At 40.0% G+C, this 20,800-nt stretch overlaps 1 protein-coding gene across 1 annotated transcript in view; it reads left to right on the forward strand.

Annotated features, from left to right (window-relative positions):
* The window catches only part of COL7A1 (collagen type VII alpha 1 chain), a 398,512-nt gene that overhangs the window by 63,111 nt on the left and 314,601 nt on the right, over positions 1–20,800 (forward strand). Inside the window, exons 4-9 of the mRNA XM_053689357.1 lie at positions 6,201–6,357; positions 6,794–6,887; positions 8,722–8,883; positions 11,579–11,742; positions 13,372–13,501; positions 13,579–13,701. Of these exons, the coding sequence (XP_053545332.1) occupies positions 6,201–6,357; positions 6,794–6,887; positions 8,722–8,883; positions 11,579–11,742; positions 13,372–13,501; positions 13,579–13,701 (830 nt within the window). The remainder of the gene's footprint in view (positions 1–6,200; positions 6,358–6,793; positions 6,888–8,721; positions 8,884–11,578; positions 11,743–13,371; positions 13,502–13,578; positions 13,702–20,800) is intronic.

Here is a 20,800-nt window from a genome sequence, read left to right on the forward strand (position 1 = left end):
CAGTGGAGCTAGGGATAGTGACAGAGGGGTCAGTAGAGCTAGGGATAGTGACAGAGGGTTCAGTGGAGCTAAGGATAGTGACAGTGGGGTCAGTAGAGCTAGGGATATTGATAGAGGGGTCAATAGAGCTAGGGGTAGTGACAGAGGGGTCAGTAGAGCTAGGGATAGTGACAGAGGGGTCAGTGGAGCTTCAGATAGTGAGGGAGGGGTCAGCTAGGTATAGTGAGGGAGGGGTCAGTGGAGCTAGAGATAGTGACAGAGGGGTCAGTAGAGCAAGGGATAGTGACAGAGGGGTCAGTGGAGCTTAAGATAGTGAGGGAGGGGTTAGTGGAGCTTAAGATAGTGAGGGAGGGGTCAGTGGAGCTTAAGATAGTGAGGGAGGGGTCAGTAGATCTAGGGATAGTGACAGAGGGGTCAGTAGAGCTAGGGATAGTGACAGAGGGGTCAGTAGAGCTAGGGATAGTGACAGAGGGGTCAGTAGAGCTAGGGATAGTGACAGAGGGGTCAGTGGAGCTTAAGATAGTGAGGGAGGGGTTAGTGGAGCTTAAGATAGTGAGGGAGGGGTCAGTGGAGCTTAAGATAGTGAGGGAGGGGTCAGTGGAGCTAGAGATAGTGAGGGAGGGGTTAGTAGAGCTAGAGATAGTGAGGGAGGGGTCAGTGGAGCTAGAGATAGTGAGGGAGGGGTTAGTAGAGCTAGGGATAGTGAGGGAGGGGTCAGTGGAGCTAGAGATAGTGATGGAGGGGTAAGTGGATCTAGATATAGTGAGGGAGGGGTCAGTGGGGCTTAAGATAGTGAGGGAGGTGTCAGTGGAGCTTGGGATATTGAGGGAGGGGTCAGAGGTGGCTCTAAAGTTAATTAAGCCGTAAGCAAAGCAAAAATATAATGCCCCTCATGAACCATGGAGCCAAACCCAATAAATTAATTGCATGCATTTCTTAATTTTAAGGCAAGCATTGATAAACCCCATGAGGCTGGTTTCTAAAATTTTACTTCTGGCTCATAATATTTCAAATTATTAAACATAGATCTATAGGATCCCCTTGGCTACGCCAATTTCACACCCTACCCTGCACAGCTACCACACACAAATTCATCATCATACCCAGACCTCCCAACTATCCTGATCTGAGAGGGACAGTGCCTACTTCTGACGTCTGTCCCACAGTCTTATGAGACAACCATATGTCCTTATTTACAGGATTTCACATAGCCCTGGCCATAGACCACCCAAACACACCTTTAAACTGTGCAGACATGCTTACTAACTGACCAGACACGCCCATGATCCCACTGACTATCCACTCATAACTACGTCCCCTCCCAATGCAGTCTCACTCAAATACCCAGCCCTGTATGATCTGATGTATGCATACAAAATAAACCCTATAATTGTGCATTTGCTGTTAAGTCTGACACCCGGGGCTTTGAGGAGAGTTAACAGGCAGCACTCAGGCCCTGGAATAACTGCGCTGGTGGTAGTTCCCTGCTGTGAGCAGTGGCGGTTCTATGGGGGTGCTGTAGGGTGCTTAGGGTTGCCACCCGTCCCTTAAAATACAGAACATATAAGTTACACATGCTGCAGGGTGTGCAGGGAGGAATATGAATAGTGCTGTCCAGAAACACAATACATGTTCCTCCCTGCACACCATGCAGCATGTGCAACTCATAAGTGTCCAGGAAAACATGGCTGAGGTGGCAACACTTGGTGCTATGCACCTCCAAACGCACCTTGTGGTACCTCTGTTTCTGCAGTGTCTTCCAATTTTTTTAACCACCTTTGTTAGCCCCCCACAAATAACTTGAACTACCACTGGCTGTGAGGCCCCTGCTTAGACAAGGCCTTAGGCAACAGCTGGGGTCGCCTCTGATTCTGATCACAAATACATCATAGCTTACAAAAATCCTGTTCAAGAGAATGAAATTACAACAATGTGAATATAAAATAGAAAATAACGTTAAACGCCATTTCTAGATGTTACTGTTGTTATTTTTGGCGTAGATATCTATAAAATAAATATACGTATGTAAATATCTATCCTGCCCACTACCAAAGGAAAAACAAGTGTGCTGAATATTTGTTTCATGATCATATATTCCTATGTACATCTAAAAAGTGTATTGCACTGGACGCAGAGAAGGCGTTTGACAGGGTCGACTGGGAGTACATGCAAGCTGTACTACATACCATGGGCTTTAGGGGTTCTTTTATTACAGCGATCCAGAGTATATATTCATATCCCTCGGCATGCGTTAAGGCAATGGGACACCAATCTGACAGATTTGCGGTCTTAAATGGGACGAGACAGGGTTGTCCTTTATAACCTCTCCTTTTCGCTGTTTGCATAGAGCCCCTGGCGCAACACATTAGGAACTCCCCAGACATTACGGGTATTAAAATAGGACAATCAGTTTACAAACTCACTCTTTTTGCAGACAACGTTTTGCTCTCCCTAACCAAACCCCTTATATCTCTGCCAAATTTATACAACACCCTTAGGAACTTCTCCACTATATCTGGTTACAAAGTGAACCTTGAAAATGTGAAGCCATGCCTCTTGTTATTCCAGACCACACAAAAAAATTGATAGAACTAAACTTTGAGTTTAATTGGGTAAAACATCATCTCAAATATCTAGGGATCAACCTTACAAAACACTCATCGGAACTTTACCAAACCAACTATCCTCCAATTTATAAAGTAATCAAACATGACCTCACTAAATGGAGCAAACTGAGATTTTCTTGGTTTGGACGTCTATCTGCGATCAAAATGTCTGTGTTACCAAAGATTTTATATTTATTTCGGACCCTACCGATACGCATCCCGAATTGTGATCTAGACAATCTCCAAGCTTGCATTAACAATTTTATAAGAGGGACTAAAAAAGCTAGAATTCCTAAACCAATATTTACAAGACATAGGCAACTGGGAGGCCTGGGCGCACCAAATCTCAGACACTACTTCCAAGCAGCTAGGTTAGCCCAAACTACTCTCCTTAACAAAACGGAAGATGAGATAAGATGGACCACGTTGGAGTCAGACATAAATAAACTATATCCTCAAGAGCTGGCTCTGTGGGACCTACATAGAGCTCAAACCCAAAAACTTAATAAATTCCCAATTACAGATTACATGCTCAAAGCTTGGTCCACTCTTGTTTCGTCTCTCAAAATTCTCCCTAACAGATCCCTCAAGACCCCCCTAAAAGTAATCATACCTTCAGAACAGATCCCAGCTATACAGAAGTGGGAAAACAGAGGTCTTTATAGGATCGCAGACTTAGTAGACAAAGGCAAATTAATGACATACACACAACTTCAGGATAAACTGTCTCCTTCCAAATTACATTGGTTTCTATATCTTCAGATATCCTCCATCATACATAAATACCTACCTTCATTGACTGGTCACAAATTCACTCCCTTAGAAATAATTTGTAGCTCCTCATCCAGACCTAGAAAAACTATTTCACAATTATACCAACTAATTCAATCTTCCACACAAATCACTAAAACAAGCCTTCAGCTCAAATGGGAGGCCGACCTCAATACAGAAATTGATATTTCCGACTGGAATAACTTAATATATAATGCGAGTAAAGGCCTGTTGAGTGCTGACATGCAGGAAAATTGCCTTAAAACAATTTTCAGATGGTATCTCACTCCAATTATCACCTCTCATTCCATTAAACGGGGGTCCAAGCTCTGTTACAGGGGTTGTGAAGTCGAAGGAACATACAAACACATGTGGTGGGACTGCTCTTACTCTAAAATAATCTGGAATAAATTATCACTCCTTTTAAGTAGGATACTAGATAGCTCCATTCAGTTGTCAATGAACAAAGCCCTATTGAATGTACGCTTAAGGCAGTTTAATAAAGACATTAATCAATTATCAAAATTTTATGTACAGCTACACGTATATGTATAGCCCGTCACTGGAAGGAAGGGGCTCCCCCCTGGGACGAAATTTTACATAAAACATAAAATTAGGCACATATACAATATGTCCGCACAGGCAGCAATATTACAAGACACTCAGGAACCTTTTCACAAAGTCTGGTTTTATTGGATCACACATGACTCCATATAATACTGTTTGAATTAGGGTTGCACCGATACCATTTTTTTATGACCGAGTACAAGTACCGATACTTGTTTTCAAATACTCGCCGATACCAATTACCGATACTTTTTTTTTAATGTCATGTGACAGTTTACCAAGCACAATACAGACTAATTATTTAAGATTCCTTCTTTATAATAATAAAGGGCTGTAATTCAAAAGACATTATGAAATAATAAGTTTTATTCGTCACAAAGTTCACTGAACATGTTTATAAATAAAAAATATTACAATAAAATATTACATTTAAAGGGGTGATGCAATTGGTTTGTAGGGCTGTTGTATAATATCAATCTGACATTTGTATGGAGGTTCGACTCTAAGTTGAACAGTCTTTCACTTTCCACACTACTGCATGGTGCAGAAAGATATTTTTGGGCCATTTTAGCCAGAGCTGGAAATCTGTTTATTAACTGACCAGTACTTCAGGGGTTTGTCTGAATGAGGTACAGTGATCTCTCCTACAATAATACAAATAATAGCAATTTGTATTGGCAGAACAGTAGTAAACAATTTTTAGTTTAGTCTCCACTCCAGTTTAAAATGAAATGGGAACATGCAGTTTGAAAAAACGCCACAAGATAGCATATGGGTAGGAAGTGGAGGTATCGGTTTAAGTATCGGTGCATTTGCACGAGTACAAGTACTCATGCAAATACTTGGTATCTGTATCGGTGCAACCCTAGTTTGAATTGTCAATATACCCAATACAGCAGAGATCTTATATGCCTTTATACATCCGTTGGTTAATCATAATATTATCCTTATTGATGAAAATTCCACTGGGTGTGTCATGGTCGGAAGGCACTATTTTCTTACTCTTCTTCATCTTCCTCTCTTATCTTCTTCTCTTCCCCCTTTGATTTTCCCAACTTTTCTCTGTACTCCCTTTGTATTCAAGATCTTCATAAATTTTTTGGTTAAGATGGGAATGAGGGGGTGTCCTTACCCCACTCAGGTCCCCCAGACAAACTGACAGACAAGATGCATGATAGCTGTTGTTTAAGGAGTAATCGACCAAGTAATTCCATCTATATAGCGATACAAATGTAAATGTTTTAAATGCTTTTAGGAAATCTTAGTTACTGTCTACTAATATTGGTCTCATTGATCTATCTGTCATTAAGTGGCTATGTCTTCTGTGAAGGTCTTGTTTATTCTTTTGTATTGTTTAAATATCAATAAAAAATTATTTCAAATAAAAAGTGTATTGCACATTCACAACATAATAGAATTATTCCAAATAGTCAAAAAGGCCAGTTTTGCACGTTATCAAAACCCTTTGGGGTATATTTATTAATGTGCATACACTGTCAGCATTTATCATTGCACCAGCAGTTCTTGTGAAGTGCTGCTGCAATGCCGCCCTGTGCAGATTTGCGACCAATCGGCCGCCAGCAGGGGGTGTCCATCAACCCGATCGTATTCGATCGGGTTAATTTCTGTCCACGGCCTCAGAGCAGGCGGACAAGTTATGGAGCAGTGGTCTTTAGACCGCTGCTTTATATCTTCTTTTTCCCGGTGAACCGAAACAAGGGGCATCAAGCTCTGTACGGAGCGTGATAAATCGGCCCCTTTGTGTGTTGAGTTTGATGTGTCTATTTTGCTGCTGAAATAATGTGAAAAACCTTTGGTCAGGGGGATTATGATCACCAAAGCTGATACTGTCCATGCTTCATATGAGTAATTTGCATGCTATATGCTCAGATCTGATCCAAATGTTTCTCAATACGCAAATAGCGTTATCTCTTCGATTGTGATTCTCAGAACTTGCAAAAAACAAAAAAACAAAACAGCTGATAAAAACAGGATCAGAACGATCCAAAACAGCAATTCAATACAAGGAGCCAGCTGAATACATCTGGTGAGCCAGTGACAAGATACGCTACTGTAGTGTAGGATATGTAAATATGCTTTTCAACAATGGATACCCAGAGAACAAAGTCAATTTGCTAAAATAAGTGAATTTAAAAGTGTCTTCAAATAATATGCTGCATCTGTATCATGCAAGTTTAATTTTGTCTTTCCTATACCTTTAACGCCGGTACAAATTGTGTTCTGTTTTTTCTGCAGAACAGAGTTTACATTTACCCAACACCGTAATGGGACAGAGGTGATGCGCGCCATCAGAAGCCTCAGCTACAAAGGGGGAAATACCCGGACCGGATCAGGGCTCAGATACATCCTGGATTATTTCTTTGGTCCCACCGTGGTCCGGCCCGTTCCTAAGGTATGGAGCAAGCAGGATCTCACAATAATTGGTTATTTGTCTGTTCTGTTATATTATTATGTGTCCCCTGGAAATGTGCTACCTATGGAACAACCACTTGAGTCTCTGTATTGATACAGGTGATATTAGTGCAGATCACGTGCATGTTATATTAGTGCAGATCACGTGCATGTTATATTAGTGCAGATCACGTGCATGTTATATTAGTACAGATCACGTGCATGTTATATCAGTACAGATCATGTGCATGTTATATCAGTACAGATCATGTGCATGTTATATTAGTGCAGATCACGTGCATGTTATATCAGTACAGATCATGTGCATGTTATATCAGTACAGATCATGTGCATGTTATATTCGTGTCGATCACGTGCATGTTATATTCGTGCAGATCACGTGCATGTCATATTTAGTGTTTTTTTCTGTTTATCAGGTTGCTATTCTCATAACAGATGGAAAATCTCAGGATGATGTAGATGAACCATCAGAGAAACTAAAACTTCAAGGAATTAAAGTATTTGCTGTGGGTAAGTTGTGCATTTATATAAGTATGTGTATATATATATATATATACACACCTGTATGTCTAAATATACATATTCATATTTAATAAAGTGTTAAACTGTATATTTACTGTAAATATTTCACATTCCAATTTTCTACACATAGGGGAATATGTTCTTTTTATTTATAAATAGATATTCCTTTATTTATCTGTATATATCTATACCTATATATAATTTTATATATAAATATAACAAATTCTGCTATGTGAAGAACATTGGAATGTGAAATATTCATATTTTCATGTTGGGTTAGCGCACTTGAGAATATGCGATCGGGTTTGTGTGTGAGTAGGGTGTTAGGTTCTTTTTACACTTTTTTTTGCTCCATTGACTCCTATGGGGGAATAGGTTACCACAATATTCTAACTTAGGCTTCTTGCGTGCATAGGGTTAGCGTGCAAGTGAAAACTTTTTACTTTTAACTTGTAATACGAGAGCTACCCGACACGCAAAAAGCTGAATTTCTAGCAAAGTTAGCGCATGAGCGGATGTGTTAAATACCGCTACACTTGTAATCTGGCCCTGAATTACTACCTGCTTTCTAGTTTGTCATTATTCTGATGATATTTAACTTTACATCTAATGTTACATGGTTTTTATGTCAGCAAGCAGAACATGGTTTTTATGTCAGCAAGCAGAAAATGGTTTTTATGTCAGCAAGCAGAACATGGTTTTTATGTCAGCAAGCAGAACATGGTTTATATGTCAGCAAGCAGAACATGGTTTTTATGTCAGCAAGCAGAACATGGTTTATATGTCAGCAAGCAGAACATGGTTTTTATGTCAGCAAGCAGAACATGGTTTTTATGTCAGCAAGCAGAACATGGTTTTTATGTCAGCAAGCATAACATGGTTTTTATGTCAGCAAGCAGAACATGGTTTTTATGTCAGCAAGCAGAACATGGTTTTTATGTCAGCAAGCAGAAAATGGTTTTTATGTCAGCAAGCAGAACATGGTTTTTATGTCAGCAAGCAGAACATGGTTTTTATGTCAGCAAGCAGAACATGGTTTTTATGTCAGCAAGCAGAAAATGGTTTTTATGTCAGCAAGCAGAACATGGTTTTTATGTCAGCAAGCAGAACATGGTTTTTATGTCAGCAAGCAGAACATGGTTTTTATGTCAGCAAGCAGAACATGGTTTTTATGTCAGCAAGCAGAACATGGTTTTTATGTCAGCAAGCAGAACATGGTTTTTATGTCAGCAAGCAGAACATGGTTTTTATGTCAGCAAGCAGAACATGGTTTTTATGTCAGCAAGCAGAACATGGTTTTTATGTCAGCAAGCAGAACATGGTTTTTATGTCAGCAAGCAGAAAATGGTTTTTATGTCAGCAAGCAGAACATGGTTTTTATGTCAGCAAGCAGAACATGGTTTTTATGTCAGCAAGCAGAACATGGTTTTTATGTCAGCAAGCAGAACATGGTTTTTATGTCAGCAAGCAGAAAATGTTTTTTATGTCAGCAAGCAGAAAATGGTTTTTATGTCAGCAAGCAGAACATGGTTTTTATGTCAGCAAGCAGAACATGGTTGAGCAGTTTTACTGCAAAAAATGTAACATAAAAAATCCAGTTTCCTCTTTTACCAAGCTCCGCCCACCTCCTGTTACACTCAGGGAAATCTTATTAAACAAATATAATATTTGGAATCACATTTTAAGAAAAGAGTTACACAAGAAATTGACAAATATCACAATTTTTAAACCAATGGGTACAATATATTGTATATATATGGACTTCTCTGGACCTATTGTATAAGATTCACTTTCACATTAACCTGTAATGTCAATTCTCCAGGAATAAAGAATGCAGACAGCCAGGAGCTCGCCAGGGTGGCCTCCACACCAACAGATGACTACCTCTTCTACGTTAACGACTTTAAGATCCTTGGCACCCTACTCCCTCTAGTGTCTCGGAAAGTGTGTGTCAGTACGGGTGGAATATATAGACCAGTGGAAAGTAAGTTGTATCTGTTTACTCTTCTAGTCACTGCAGATATTCTGTTACAGAGTAATATGATATGTGGAATAATGTACCCTCGTAGTTTATTTGCCAGTACTTTTTATGTATATTATAAAAGAATTTATACAATCAGGGGTGGTTCTAGAAATGAAAATTTGGAGACGAAAACACTTACTAACCCTGCAGAGCTCCACGCTCAGGGGTATTGGAAACTGGGGTGAGGAAGCTGTGGACTGAGTCAGGGAGACTCATGGGTGGAGTTTCAGGTGTTCTGTAGGTGGAGTCCCAGGTGTCCAGTGGGTGGTTTCAAAGTCATAGGTATTATGTGGGCAGGAGTAGCTGTGCTGTGGTCTGAGTTTGGGGGTCTGGAGGTATGATTAGGTTCGAAGGGACAGCAATATTCCCCTCCATCTTAGCCAAACGAGCACCTTCACACAGTGCGGGTACAGGGTAAAAGATTTGGTTGCTTATGCACACCTATAGGACCACCACTGTATAAAACACATGCTGCAAGTTGTTTAATCCCACTGCAAGAACTAAAGCAAAAATTTATAGGGACAGTATGCACCAATTTTAATATAACTGCATGTAATAGACAGTCACTACTATAAAGAAGAATATGCACATATGCAGATATAAAAATCCAGTATAAAACCGTTTAAAAGCTTACTTAGAAGCTCACAGTTTAACACTCCTAATGAGGTTAGGCTGGGTCACCCACTGAAAGGGGCTGGGAGCAGAACCGTCCCCCTCCCCCCTCCCCTGCATATGAATAGACCATTATACAAACAGAAGCAATGTGAAGTCTGTATACATCAGTACACATCTAACACTTTGGGGCTTGGTTAGGAGTCTGAAAATCAGCACAATGTTATTAAAAAAATAAGCAAGACTATAGATTGTTACAAAAACACTCCCAGATGGGTTATATAAATGGATCACCTACAAAACATTTATGCAAAGAAAAATCTAGTGTACAATGTCCCTTTAAGGGGATATGAGACCCAAGATTTTTATTTCATGATTCAGATAGAGCGTGTGATTTTAAACAACTTTCAAATTTACTTCTATTATCACTTTTTTCTACGTTTTCTTGGTATCTTTTGTTATAAAGCAGGGACGTAAGCTTAGGAGCCAGCCTATTTCTGGAGCACTATATGGCAGCAGTTTTGCAAGAAAGTTATCCATTTGAAAGAGCACTAGAGGGCAGCGCTATCCCCTGCCATGTAGTGCACCAGATGCTACCTAGGTATCTCTTTAACACAGAATATAATGGGAACGAATTACATTTTTTAATAGAAGTAAATTTGAAACTTTTTAAAAATTGTAGTCTGAATCACAAAGGAGATATTTTGGGTTTCATATCCCTTTAAGTGCATTCTGTACCAAAAACTTAAAGGGACATGATACCAACAAAGCATACAATTTCAACCAAAATGCCGATTTACTTCTATTATTTAATTTGCTTCATTCTCTTGGTATCCTTTGTTGAAGGAGCAGTAATGCACTACTGGGAGCTAGCTGAAAGCCAATTACAAGAGATATATATGTGCAGCCACCAATAAGCAGCTTCTAAACCTACCTAGCTATACTTTTTCACAAAGGATACAAAAGGAACAATACAAATAGAAGTAAACTGGAAAGTTATTTAAAATTGCTGCTCTATCTGAATCATGAAATGTGGGTTTCATATCCCTTTAAGTTCTTGCATTAAAGGGGTAGATAGAGCAGCAATTTCCTTTTGTTTGTTTTGTTCTCTTTGTATCCTTTGTGAAAAAGTAAATTTGCTTGGCATTAAATGTATGTAGGCTTAGCAATGCGCTGCTGGGAGGGAGCTAGCTGATAATTAGTTGCTACTCAGATATGCCTTTTGTCACTGGCTCACCAGATGTTTTCATGTAGGACGAAACTTCTAATTCTGCCTTACCAGAGAGATTCAGAGAATCGGGCCCTTAGTGTTTAACCCCTGCAAAGGGGTTAATATCTGCTTCAGACCGACAGTGCGCCACTGGGAGCTAGCTGAACACATCTGGTGAGCCAAAGACAAGAGGCATATGTGTGCAGCCACCGATCAACAGCTAGCTACCAGTAGTGCATTAGTGCTCCTGAGCATACCTAGATATGCTTTTCAACAAAGGATACCAAAAAAAACAGAGTAAATTTGATAGACTTTAATATAAAAGTGCCTTATTACAGGCTCTATTTGAATCCCCCAAGTTTAATTTTGGCCTTAAAGGGACATGAAACCCAAAATCTTTCTTTCATGATTTAGGTAGAACATTTAATTTTAAACAACTTTTCAGTTTACTTCTATTATCAAATTTACTTCATTCTCTTGGAATCATTTGTTGAAGGAGCAGCAATGCACTACTGGTTTCTAACTGAACACATGGTTGAGCCAATGACAATCGGTAAATATATGAAGCCACCAATCAGCAGCTAGAACCTAGGTTCTTTGCTGCTCCTGAGCTTTCCTAGATAAACCTTTCAGCAAAGGAAAACAAGAGAAGAAAGCAAATTAAATAATATAAGTAAATTGGAAAGTTGTTTAAAATTGTATGTTCTGTCTAAATCATGAAAAGAAAACATTTGGGTTTCATGTCCCTTTAAGTCCCTTTAAATGACACATTGTAATATTGTATTGTTTTCAACGTTATCTTCCTCTAACACCCACGTCCTATTCTTGTTGTAGCCTCAGAAACCTACACAGGACCCTCCAACCTGATATTCTCTGACGAGACATCCAACTCAATGCGAATACGATGGACGGCAGCTACCGGCCCTGTTACTGGTTATAAGGTTCTTTACGTCCCTCTCACCAGCCTGGGGCAGCAGATATCAGCAGAGTTAAAAGAGGTTTGTCATGTTCTGTAATGTACTGGAGGTCACACTGGTTAAAGGGATACAGAAAATGAAACGATTCAGATACAGTATACCATTGTAAAAACAACAAATTCACTTTCTAACAATGTTATACATATAGTGCTCAAGACACCTCCACACTCCTGAGGGTACCTCAGTATGCTAAGTTCCAACAAAAGTGACTTCCATGTCGCTTTAAAGGGCATGTTGCTTTAAAGGGGTACTAAAGTTAAAATTAAACTTTCATAATTCAGATAAAGCAGCAGTTTTAAAACATTGTTGAGTTTACTTATATTATGAATTTGAGCACACCTTTGTCTTTGCACACTTCCTGAGGCACCAGCTGCTACTGAGTGTGTGCAACAGTTCACAATGTATAGGACTCTGTGATTGGTTGATGGTTGTCATGTGATACAGGGTGCGGGCAAATTGAAGTACATTTTAAAAAGTGTCAGGAAACAGAATAAGTGCTAATTAATAGTCATTGGTTGCACATGTCAGGTTACAGATGTTAGCTTTTTAGGGTAGTGTCATCCTACCATCTGTGTCCTTCTCTGTTGTACTTGGTATTTGGTTTGTTGAAACAAAAAGAGATTGCAAATGGTCAGCATTATAAAAGTAAAATACACACATACATCACGTGTAGTTATAAACCAGGTCTGCAACATGTAATTTTCTGGCAGCTACGGGGTTAAAGCACCATAATGCTGTGTTGGGGAGTGTGTCTTCACCCTACAAGGAGGGTAAAGTAAAGTCAGAATTAAATGTCCTCTTGGTATCCTTTGTTGAAAAGCAAACCTAGATAGGCTCAGGAGTAGCAATGCATTACTGGGACCTAGCTGTTGATTGTTTGCTGCACATATATGCCTCTTGTCATTGGCTCACCAGATTTGTGTTCAGCTAGCTCCCAGTAGTGCACTGCTGCTCCTGAGTTCACCTAGGTTTACTTTTCAATAAAGGATACCAAGAGAATGAAGACAATTTGATAATTGAAGTACATTGGAAAGTTGTTTAAAACTGTATGTTCTGTCTGAATCATAGAAGTTTAATTGTGACTTGTGTCCCTTTTAAGCACATCTTTTATTACTAGTGCAAACTTGTCACATCAGTGTAAAACTGGTGAATTGTAAATACAAATCGTCATGTAATTTATACTAAATATTTCAGTGTGTGACAATTAACATTAGTGACAACTGGTGTGTTCTTGCTGCACACACTTTACTTATTCTCTTAATGTGACAATGTTTTACCTGTCACACCAGGGGTTAGGAAGTTATGGCTCCTAAAATTCAGGTTGTGGCTTTGAAATGTCTGGATTTCTGCATCCAACTCTACATTAAATCACATGTCACTGGCTCCTCAGTATTCTGAGTGGCTACTAAATCTCTAATACATTTTACAACACCCCAGTCCATTCAATATATTTAATAAATGAACTTTTTGTCATGAATATGCACAAGTATAAATGAGAATAAGCGTAATAGCTAAGACACCAACAGATAGAGCTAAAATGTAACTGTGAGGCGTTGGGTCCTAGTGCTATTTGCTCTAATCACTTGTTACTATTCACCTGAAGCACCAGTAATGTCCTAGAAATGAATATATCCCAATGCTTATTCACAGATAACCCTGAGTACAGGGCAGAAAGCTGCCTTGTTACAAGGCTTGAGACCTGGCACCGAATACGCCATCACTGTAACCGCTCTTTACGCCAACAACATTGGAGAGTCAGTGTCTGGCCGTGGGAAAACCCGTAAGTTTGTGCACTATTGCTAACCTGTGTCAAGTTCAGTTCATGGGATATTTGTATTATTTGTGTTTGTCTCCTAGAGAGTGGCCTTGGCATTGCCAATTTCCGAGTGTCAGAGGCGGGACCTTCTTTTCTAAGGCTGGCCTGGTCAGTTGTTGGTTCCGAGTCCCCGAGGGGCTACAGACTCACACATACTACTAGAGGTAAGTCTGACTGCTGCCTGGTATAGGAATATCACTGCTCCTGAGCATAAAGCTTCCTTCATTAGGGGATACTACTAAAGACAACCTACCTGCAAGCTACAATATATGGGCAGAACAAAGGTTTATTTAATCTCTTTTTATCACATAAAGAATCAAACAGTAAGCTCTGAGGGCCAAACTATCATTATGCACTGATGAGCAACCCCTTGTCATAATAATAGTCCCTACAAAGTAGGAACCATGTGCGAAAGTATTTGTACCCAGCAATATAGAATAAACACCTAAACTAACTCTCTGCTAGTGGTAAAACAATATTCTGAATAGAAACCTTACCACACTCTTAAAGGGATACAAAACCTAAAAATGTTCTTTCATGATTTGGATTCACTTTGATTATCAAATTTCTTTATTTTCTTGTTACCTTCAAAGGATAAGCTCAGGAGCGTGCACGTGTCTGCAGCACTATATGGCTGCTGTTTTGCAACAATTTTATAAATTAGGCAGACTTGCACACACTCCCTATCTAGATATTTCTTCAACAAAGAATAACAAAGAACAAAGCAATTGTGATAATAGAAATAAACTGGAAACTTTGTTAAATTCATATTCTCTATCTGAATCATGAAAGAAAATTTTGGGTTTCATACCCTATGAAGTGTTTACACAAGATAACACCAATCGTAAATTATCCGTGGAAATATTTTGTGAATTAATAATAAAACGATAGAAACTTAGGCCTAGATTTAGAGTTCGGCGGTAGCCGTGAAAACCAGCGTTAGAGGCTCCTAACGCTGGTTTTGGCCGCCCGCTGGTATTTGGAGTCAGTGATTAAAGGGTCTAACGCTCACTTTTCAGCCGCGACTTTTCCATACCGCAGATCCCCTTACGTCAATTGCGTATCCTATCTTTTCAATGGGATCTTTCTAACGCCGGTATTTAGAGTCGTTTCTGAAGTGAGCGTTAGAGCTCTAACGACAAAACTCCAGCCGCCGGAAAATAGCAGGAGTTAAGAGCTTTCTGGGCTAACGCCGGTTCATAAAGCTCTTAACTACTGTACCCTAAAGTACACTAACACCCATAAACTACCTATGTACCCCTAAACCGAGCTCCCCCCACATCGCCGCCACTCGATTAAAATTTTTTAACCCCTAATCTGCCGACCGCCACCTACGTTATACTTATGTACCCCTAATCTGCTGCCCCTAACCCTGCCGACCCCTGTATTACATTTATTAACCCCTAACCTGCCCCCCACAACATCGCCGCCAGCTACTTAAAATAATTAACCCCTAATCTTCCGACCGCAAAGCGCCGCCACCTACGTTATCCCTATGTACCCCTAATCTGCTGCCCCTAACACCGCCGACCCCTATATTATATTTATTAACCCCTAATCTGCCCCCCTCAACGTCGCCGACACCTGCCTACACTTATTAACCCCTAATCTGCCGAGCGGACCGCACCTCTACTATAATAAAGTTATTAACCCCTAACCCGCCTCACTAACCCTATAATAAATAGTATTAACCCCTAATCTGCCCTCCCTAACATCGACGACACCTAACTTCAATTATTAACCCCTAATCTGACGACTGGAGCTCACCGCTATTCTAATAAATGTATTAACCCCTAAAGCTAAGTCTAACCCTAACACTAACACCCCCCTAACTTAAATATAATTTACATCTAACGAAATTAATTAACTCTTATTAAATAAATTATTCCTATTTAAAGCTAAATACTTACCTGTAAAATAAATCCTAATATAGCTACAATATAAATTATAATTATATTATAGCTATTTTAGGATTAATATTTATTTTACAGGTAACTTTGTAATTATTTTAACCAGGTACAATATCTATTAAATAGTTAATAACTATTTAATAGTTACCTAGTTAAAATAATAACAAATTTACCTGTAAAATAAATCCTAACCTAAGATATAATTAAACCTAACACTACACTATCATTAAATTAATTAAATAAAATACCTACAATTACCTACAATTAAACCTAACACTACAATATCAATAAATTAATTAAATACAATTGCTACAAATAACTACAATTACATAAACTAACTAAAGTACAAAAAATAAAAAAGAACTAAGTTACAAAAAATAAAAAAATATTTACAAACATAAGAAAATTATTACAACAATTTTAAACTAATTACACCTACTCTAAGCCCCCTAATAAAATAACAAAGCCCCCCAAAATAATAAATGCCCTACCCTATTCTAAATTAAAAAAGTTAAAAGCTCTTTTACCTTACCAGCCCTAAACAGGGCCCTTTGCGGGGCATGCCCCAAGAATTTCAGCTCTTTTGCCTGTAAAAAAACCACATACAATACCCCCCCCCCCCAACATTACAACCCACCACCCACATACCCCTAATCTAACCCAAACCCCCCTTAAATAAACCTAACACTAAGCCCCTGAAGATCTTCCTACCTTGTCTTCACCATCCAGGTATCACCGATCCGTCCTGGCTCCAACATCTTCATCCAACCCAAGCGGGGGTTGGCGATCCATCATCCGGTGGCTGAAGAGGTCCAGAAGAGGCTCCAAAGTCTTCCTCCTATCCGGCAAGAAGAGGACATCCGGACCGGCAAACATCTTCTCCAAGCGGCATCTTCGATCTTCTTCCATCCGGTGCGGAGCGGGTCCATCTTGAAGCAGGCGACGCAGATCCATCCTCTTCTTCCGTTGTCTCCCGACGAATGACGGTTCCTTTAAGGGACGTCATCCAAGATGGCGTCCCTTGAATTCCGATTGGCTGTTAGGATTCTATCAGCCAATCGGAATTAAGGTAGGAATATTCTGATTGGCTGATGGAATCAGCCAATCAGAATCAAGTTCAATCCGATTGGCTGATCCGATCAGCCAATCAGATTGAGCTCGCATTCTATTGGCTGATCGGAACAGCCAATAGAATGTGAGCTCAATCTGATTGGCTGATTGGATCAGCCAATCGGATTGAACTTGATTCTGATTGGCTGATTCCATCAGCCAATCAGAAAATTCCTACCTTAATTCCGATTGGCTGATAGAATCCTATCAGCCAATCGGAATTCGAGGGACGCCATCTTGGATGACGTCCCTTAAAGGAACAGTCATTCGTCGTTCAGTCGTCGGGCCGGATGGATGTTCCGCGCTGGAGGTCTTCAGGATCCTGCCGCTTCGCTCCGGATGGAAGACCATAGAAGATGCCGCCTGGATGAAGACTTCAATCGGATGGAAGATCCTCTTCTGCCCCGCTTGGATGAAGACTTTGACCGGATCATGGACCTCTTCAGCCCCCCGCTTGGGCTTGGATCAGGACATCGGAGGAGCTCTTCAGGACGGATCGGTGAACCTGGATGGTGAAGACAAGGTAGGAAGATCTTCAGGGGCTTAGTGTTAGGTTTATTTAAGGGGGGTTTGGGTTAGATTAGGGGTATGTGGGTGGTGGGTTGTAATGTTGGGGGGGGGGTATTGTATGTTTTTTTTTACAGGCAAAAGAGCTGAAATTCTTGGGGCATGCCCCGCAAAGGGCCCTGTTCAGGGCTGGTAAGGTAAAAGAGCTTTTATCTTTTTTAATTTAGAATAGGGTAGGGAATTTTTTATTTTGGGGGGCTTTGTTATTTTATTAGGGGGCTTAGAGTAGGTGTAATTAGTTTAAAATTGTTGTAATATTTTTCTTATGTTTGTAAATATTTTTTTATTTTTTGTAACTTAGTTCTTTTTTATTTTTTGTACTTTAGCTAGTTTATTTAATTGTATATATTTGTAGGAATTGTGTTTAATTAATTTATTGATAGTGTAGTGTTAGGTTAATTGTAGGTAATTGTAGGTAGTTTATTTAATTAATATATTGATAGGGTAGTGTTAGGTTTAATTATATCTTAGGTTAGGATTTATTTTACAGGTAAATTTGTTATTATTTTAACTAGGTAACTATTAAATAGCTATTGTACCTGGTTAAAATAATTACCAAGTTGCCTGTAAAATAAATATTAATCCTAAAATAGCTACAATATAATTATAATTTATATTGTAGCTATATTAGGATGTATTTTACAGGTAAGTATTTAGCTTTAAATAGGAATAATTAATTTAATAAGAGTTAATTTATTTCGTTAGATGTAAATTATATTTAAGTTAGGGGGGTGTTAGTGTTAGGGTTAGACTAAGCTTTAGGGGTTAATCCATTTATTTTTTTTTAAAACTTTTATTTTCCAATCAAAGTTACCAAGAATACATACATTGCTTCAGTGAGTGTTTACAGTCGAGTATATATATATCTTTACATGGACAGTGACAATTAACAATGTCTGCAGACTCTCAAGAAGTTATTAGTCTCACCGTAATTTTAACAGATTCTACCAGAGAGAGTCAGGTAGGTAATGATTTTGAGCCTCTCTTGGCAACTTCATTTTCCACTTTTTCCTTAACCCTTTCTAACTTTCCTTCTCTCCTTTTTCTCCCTCCAAACAGCACTCCTCATATTGAGGAAAAGTGTATCCTTTTTATGTCCTATAGATTACATAATGATAAATAACAAACATATAACAATTTGCTCTCTAACAGAACTGGTATTAGACAGTTCATCACCCCTCTCCCGCAGTACCGGCCTCCCCAGGACAGATCAAGACAGTGTGTATGTATTGGCAGCTCTACTTGTGTTCCCACTCACTTGGTAAATGTTGCTCCACTTCCCTCTAAGGTGTTCCTCGAGCATAAATTCTGTGTCCTTTATGGGATATAAGAGTTGCTTCTGCAACGATGGTTTTAATGTCTCTATGTATGTACCCCATTTTTTCATCAGTGACCTGGTTCTGCCCTGTGTGTCTTGCATGGCATCCGCTATTTCATAGGTTACCTGCTTGAGTATCGTATTTTTAAGTTGTGTAAGAGTGGGAGCCTCTGGGCTAAGCCATTTGTGGAAGATGAGTTTTCTAGCTTGTAGTAGGATGTTACTAACCAGCCGTCCATGAGATTTTGGCTCATGCTCTGGAGAATGCAAGAAAACTATCAGTTTGGGAGACATCTCTATTTTTACATGTAGTGTGGTGTTCAACCAGTGCGCTGTCATACCCCAGAATCTAGTTATTTTCGGGCAAGCCCAAATCAAGTGTAGAAGGTCTGCATTTGGGAATTGGCACTTGTGACATGAACCTTCTGTTTCTGGTCTCCATTTTTTATATATTTTTGGTGAGATGTACGCCGTCTGTAGTAGTCTGATATGCGACTCTCGGCTAATCGCCGACAGGGACCCTTTCCTCGATAAAGATATGCTCTTCTGGGTAAGATCTATTGTTATGTCAGTGTTCAGTATATTCGTCCACGTGTCACTAATGTGTGCTAACGTCGAATCGTTAGTTCCCTTCATATGAAGCTTGTATATGTGTGATATAGAAGTCACCCCCTGTTCGGTCTTGTGAAGCAATCTATTTATGCTTAAGTTTTGATCTACGACACTCTCTTTCCTAATCAGTTCTTTGGCGTAGTGTCTAGCCTGTAAATATGCGAAGTGGTGTGAGTTTGGTAAATTGAACTGATTCTGTAGGTCTTGAAATGTTTTAACCGTTGCGTCTAGTTTGTTTAACATGTGTGATATGGATGTCAGTCCCCTAGCCTTCCAGCCTCCAAACACCCCAGAATCAATGCCCGCCGGGAACTCCGGGTTCCCTTTTAGAGGAAGAAATCTAGTAAAGTGGTGGTCAAATTTGAGGGCTCTACACAGTTTCCACCATGCTCTCAGGGGTTGAAGTATCATTGGATAGTCTTTAAAGGATTTTTCAGCTTGCGCTGGGGACATGTGTGGGATCGCCTGCAGTGACCAGGGGTATGTCCCCTGTTCCTCTAGTTTGGGTATTGTGAAGTTCTCTCTCTCGGTCAACCAGTCTGCTACATACTTGATCTGTGCTGCACTACAGTATGCTCCTATATTGGGGAGTGCCAGTCCCCCTGAGGGGGTCTCTGCCATCAGTCTACTGGCCTTTATCTTATGTTTTTTCCCTGCCCAGACAAAAGAGGTGATAGATTTGTTCAGTTTTGCTCAGGTCGGACTTATGAATGTTTTCAGGTATCATCTGGAACAGATACAGGAGTTTCGGGAACGCGATCATTTTTATGAGGGCTGTCCTACCTGACAGTGTAAGTGGCAATCCCCCCCATCTGACCAGCATGTCTTGGATGTCTTTTATTTGGTTACAGTAATTTAGATCATACCACTTCCCAGGATCTGTGGACAGTATGATCCCCAGGTACTTGAAGGAGTGGGTGACTTGTTTAAAGGTACGCTGCAGATTTGGGTGTGTCTGTTTTTTGTATAGCCAAACTAATTCGGACTTGTCCGCGTTTACTTTGTAACCTGAGATTAGGCTAAATTGGTGTATGATGTCCATAATTTTGGGGATGTTTCTGGATGGGTTTTGTACGTACAGTATCATGTCATCAGCGAAAAGGGACAAGTGGCACTGCTCCCCACCTACCCACAACCCCTCCGTATCTGCTCTTATTTTAATGGCAAGGGGTTCGATGGCCATATCAAAAAGGAGAGGGGACAGCGGGCATCCCTGTCTAGTTCCCCTACCCAGTTGGAAGGGAGGGGATGCCACTCCATTAACTATGACAGACGCCTTGGGGTTGGCATACAGTGCTCTCCCCGCGTGCGCGAAGTGGCCTGTAATGCCAAAATTTTCAAGGGTGAGGAAAAGATGGTCCCAAAGGACCATGTCAAAGGCCTTTTCCGCGTCTACTAAGAGGGCGCAGGCCTCCGGAGTGTCTCCCCTCCCCTCCTTCAATTTATTCCAAAAATGTGTGAGAATGAATTGCAATTTCCTTAAGTTTAATACTGAGGATCTGCCCTTGACAAAGCCCGTTTGGTCCCGGTGGATCACCGAGGGGAGCGCAATTGCCAGTCTATCTGCCATTATTTTTGTGAACAGTTTGTAATTTTGGTTCATCAAGGAAATTGGGCGGTATGACTGTGGTAGTAACGGGTCTCTGTCAGCTTTGGGAATAACTGTGACATTTGCCTCTGTAAAACGATCATTGGGTTTTATCTCCCCTGCCATAATTTTATTAAACAGTTTGGTGAGTACACCCA

Source organism: Bombina bombina, chromosome 7 (assembly GCF_027579735.1).
Source record: "Bombina bombina isolate aBomBom1 chromosome 7, aBomBom1.pri, whole genome shotgun sequence".
In the NCBI taxonomy this organism is placed as follows: domain Eukaryota; kingdom Metazoa; phylum Chordata; class Amphibia; order Anura; family Bombinatoridae; genus Bombina; species Bombina bombina.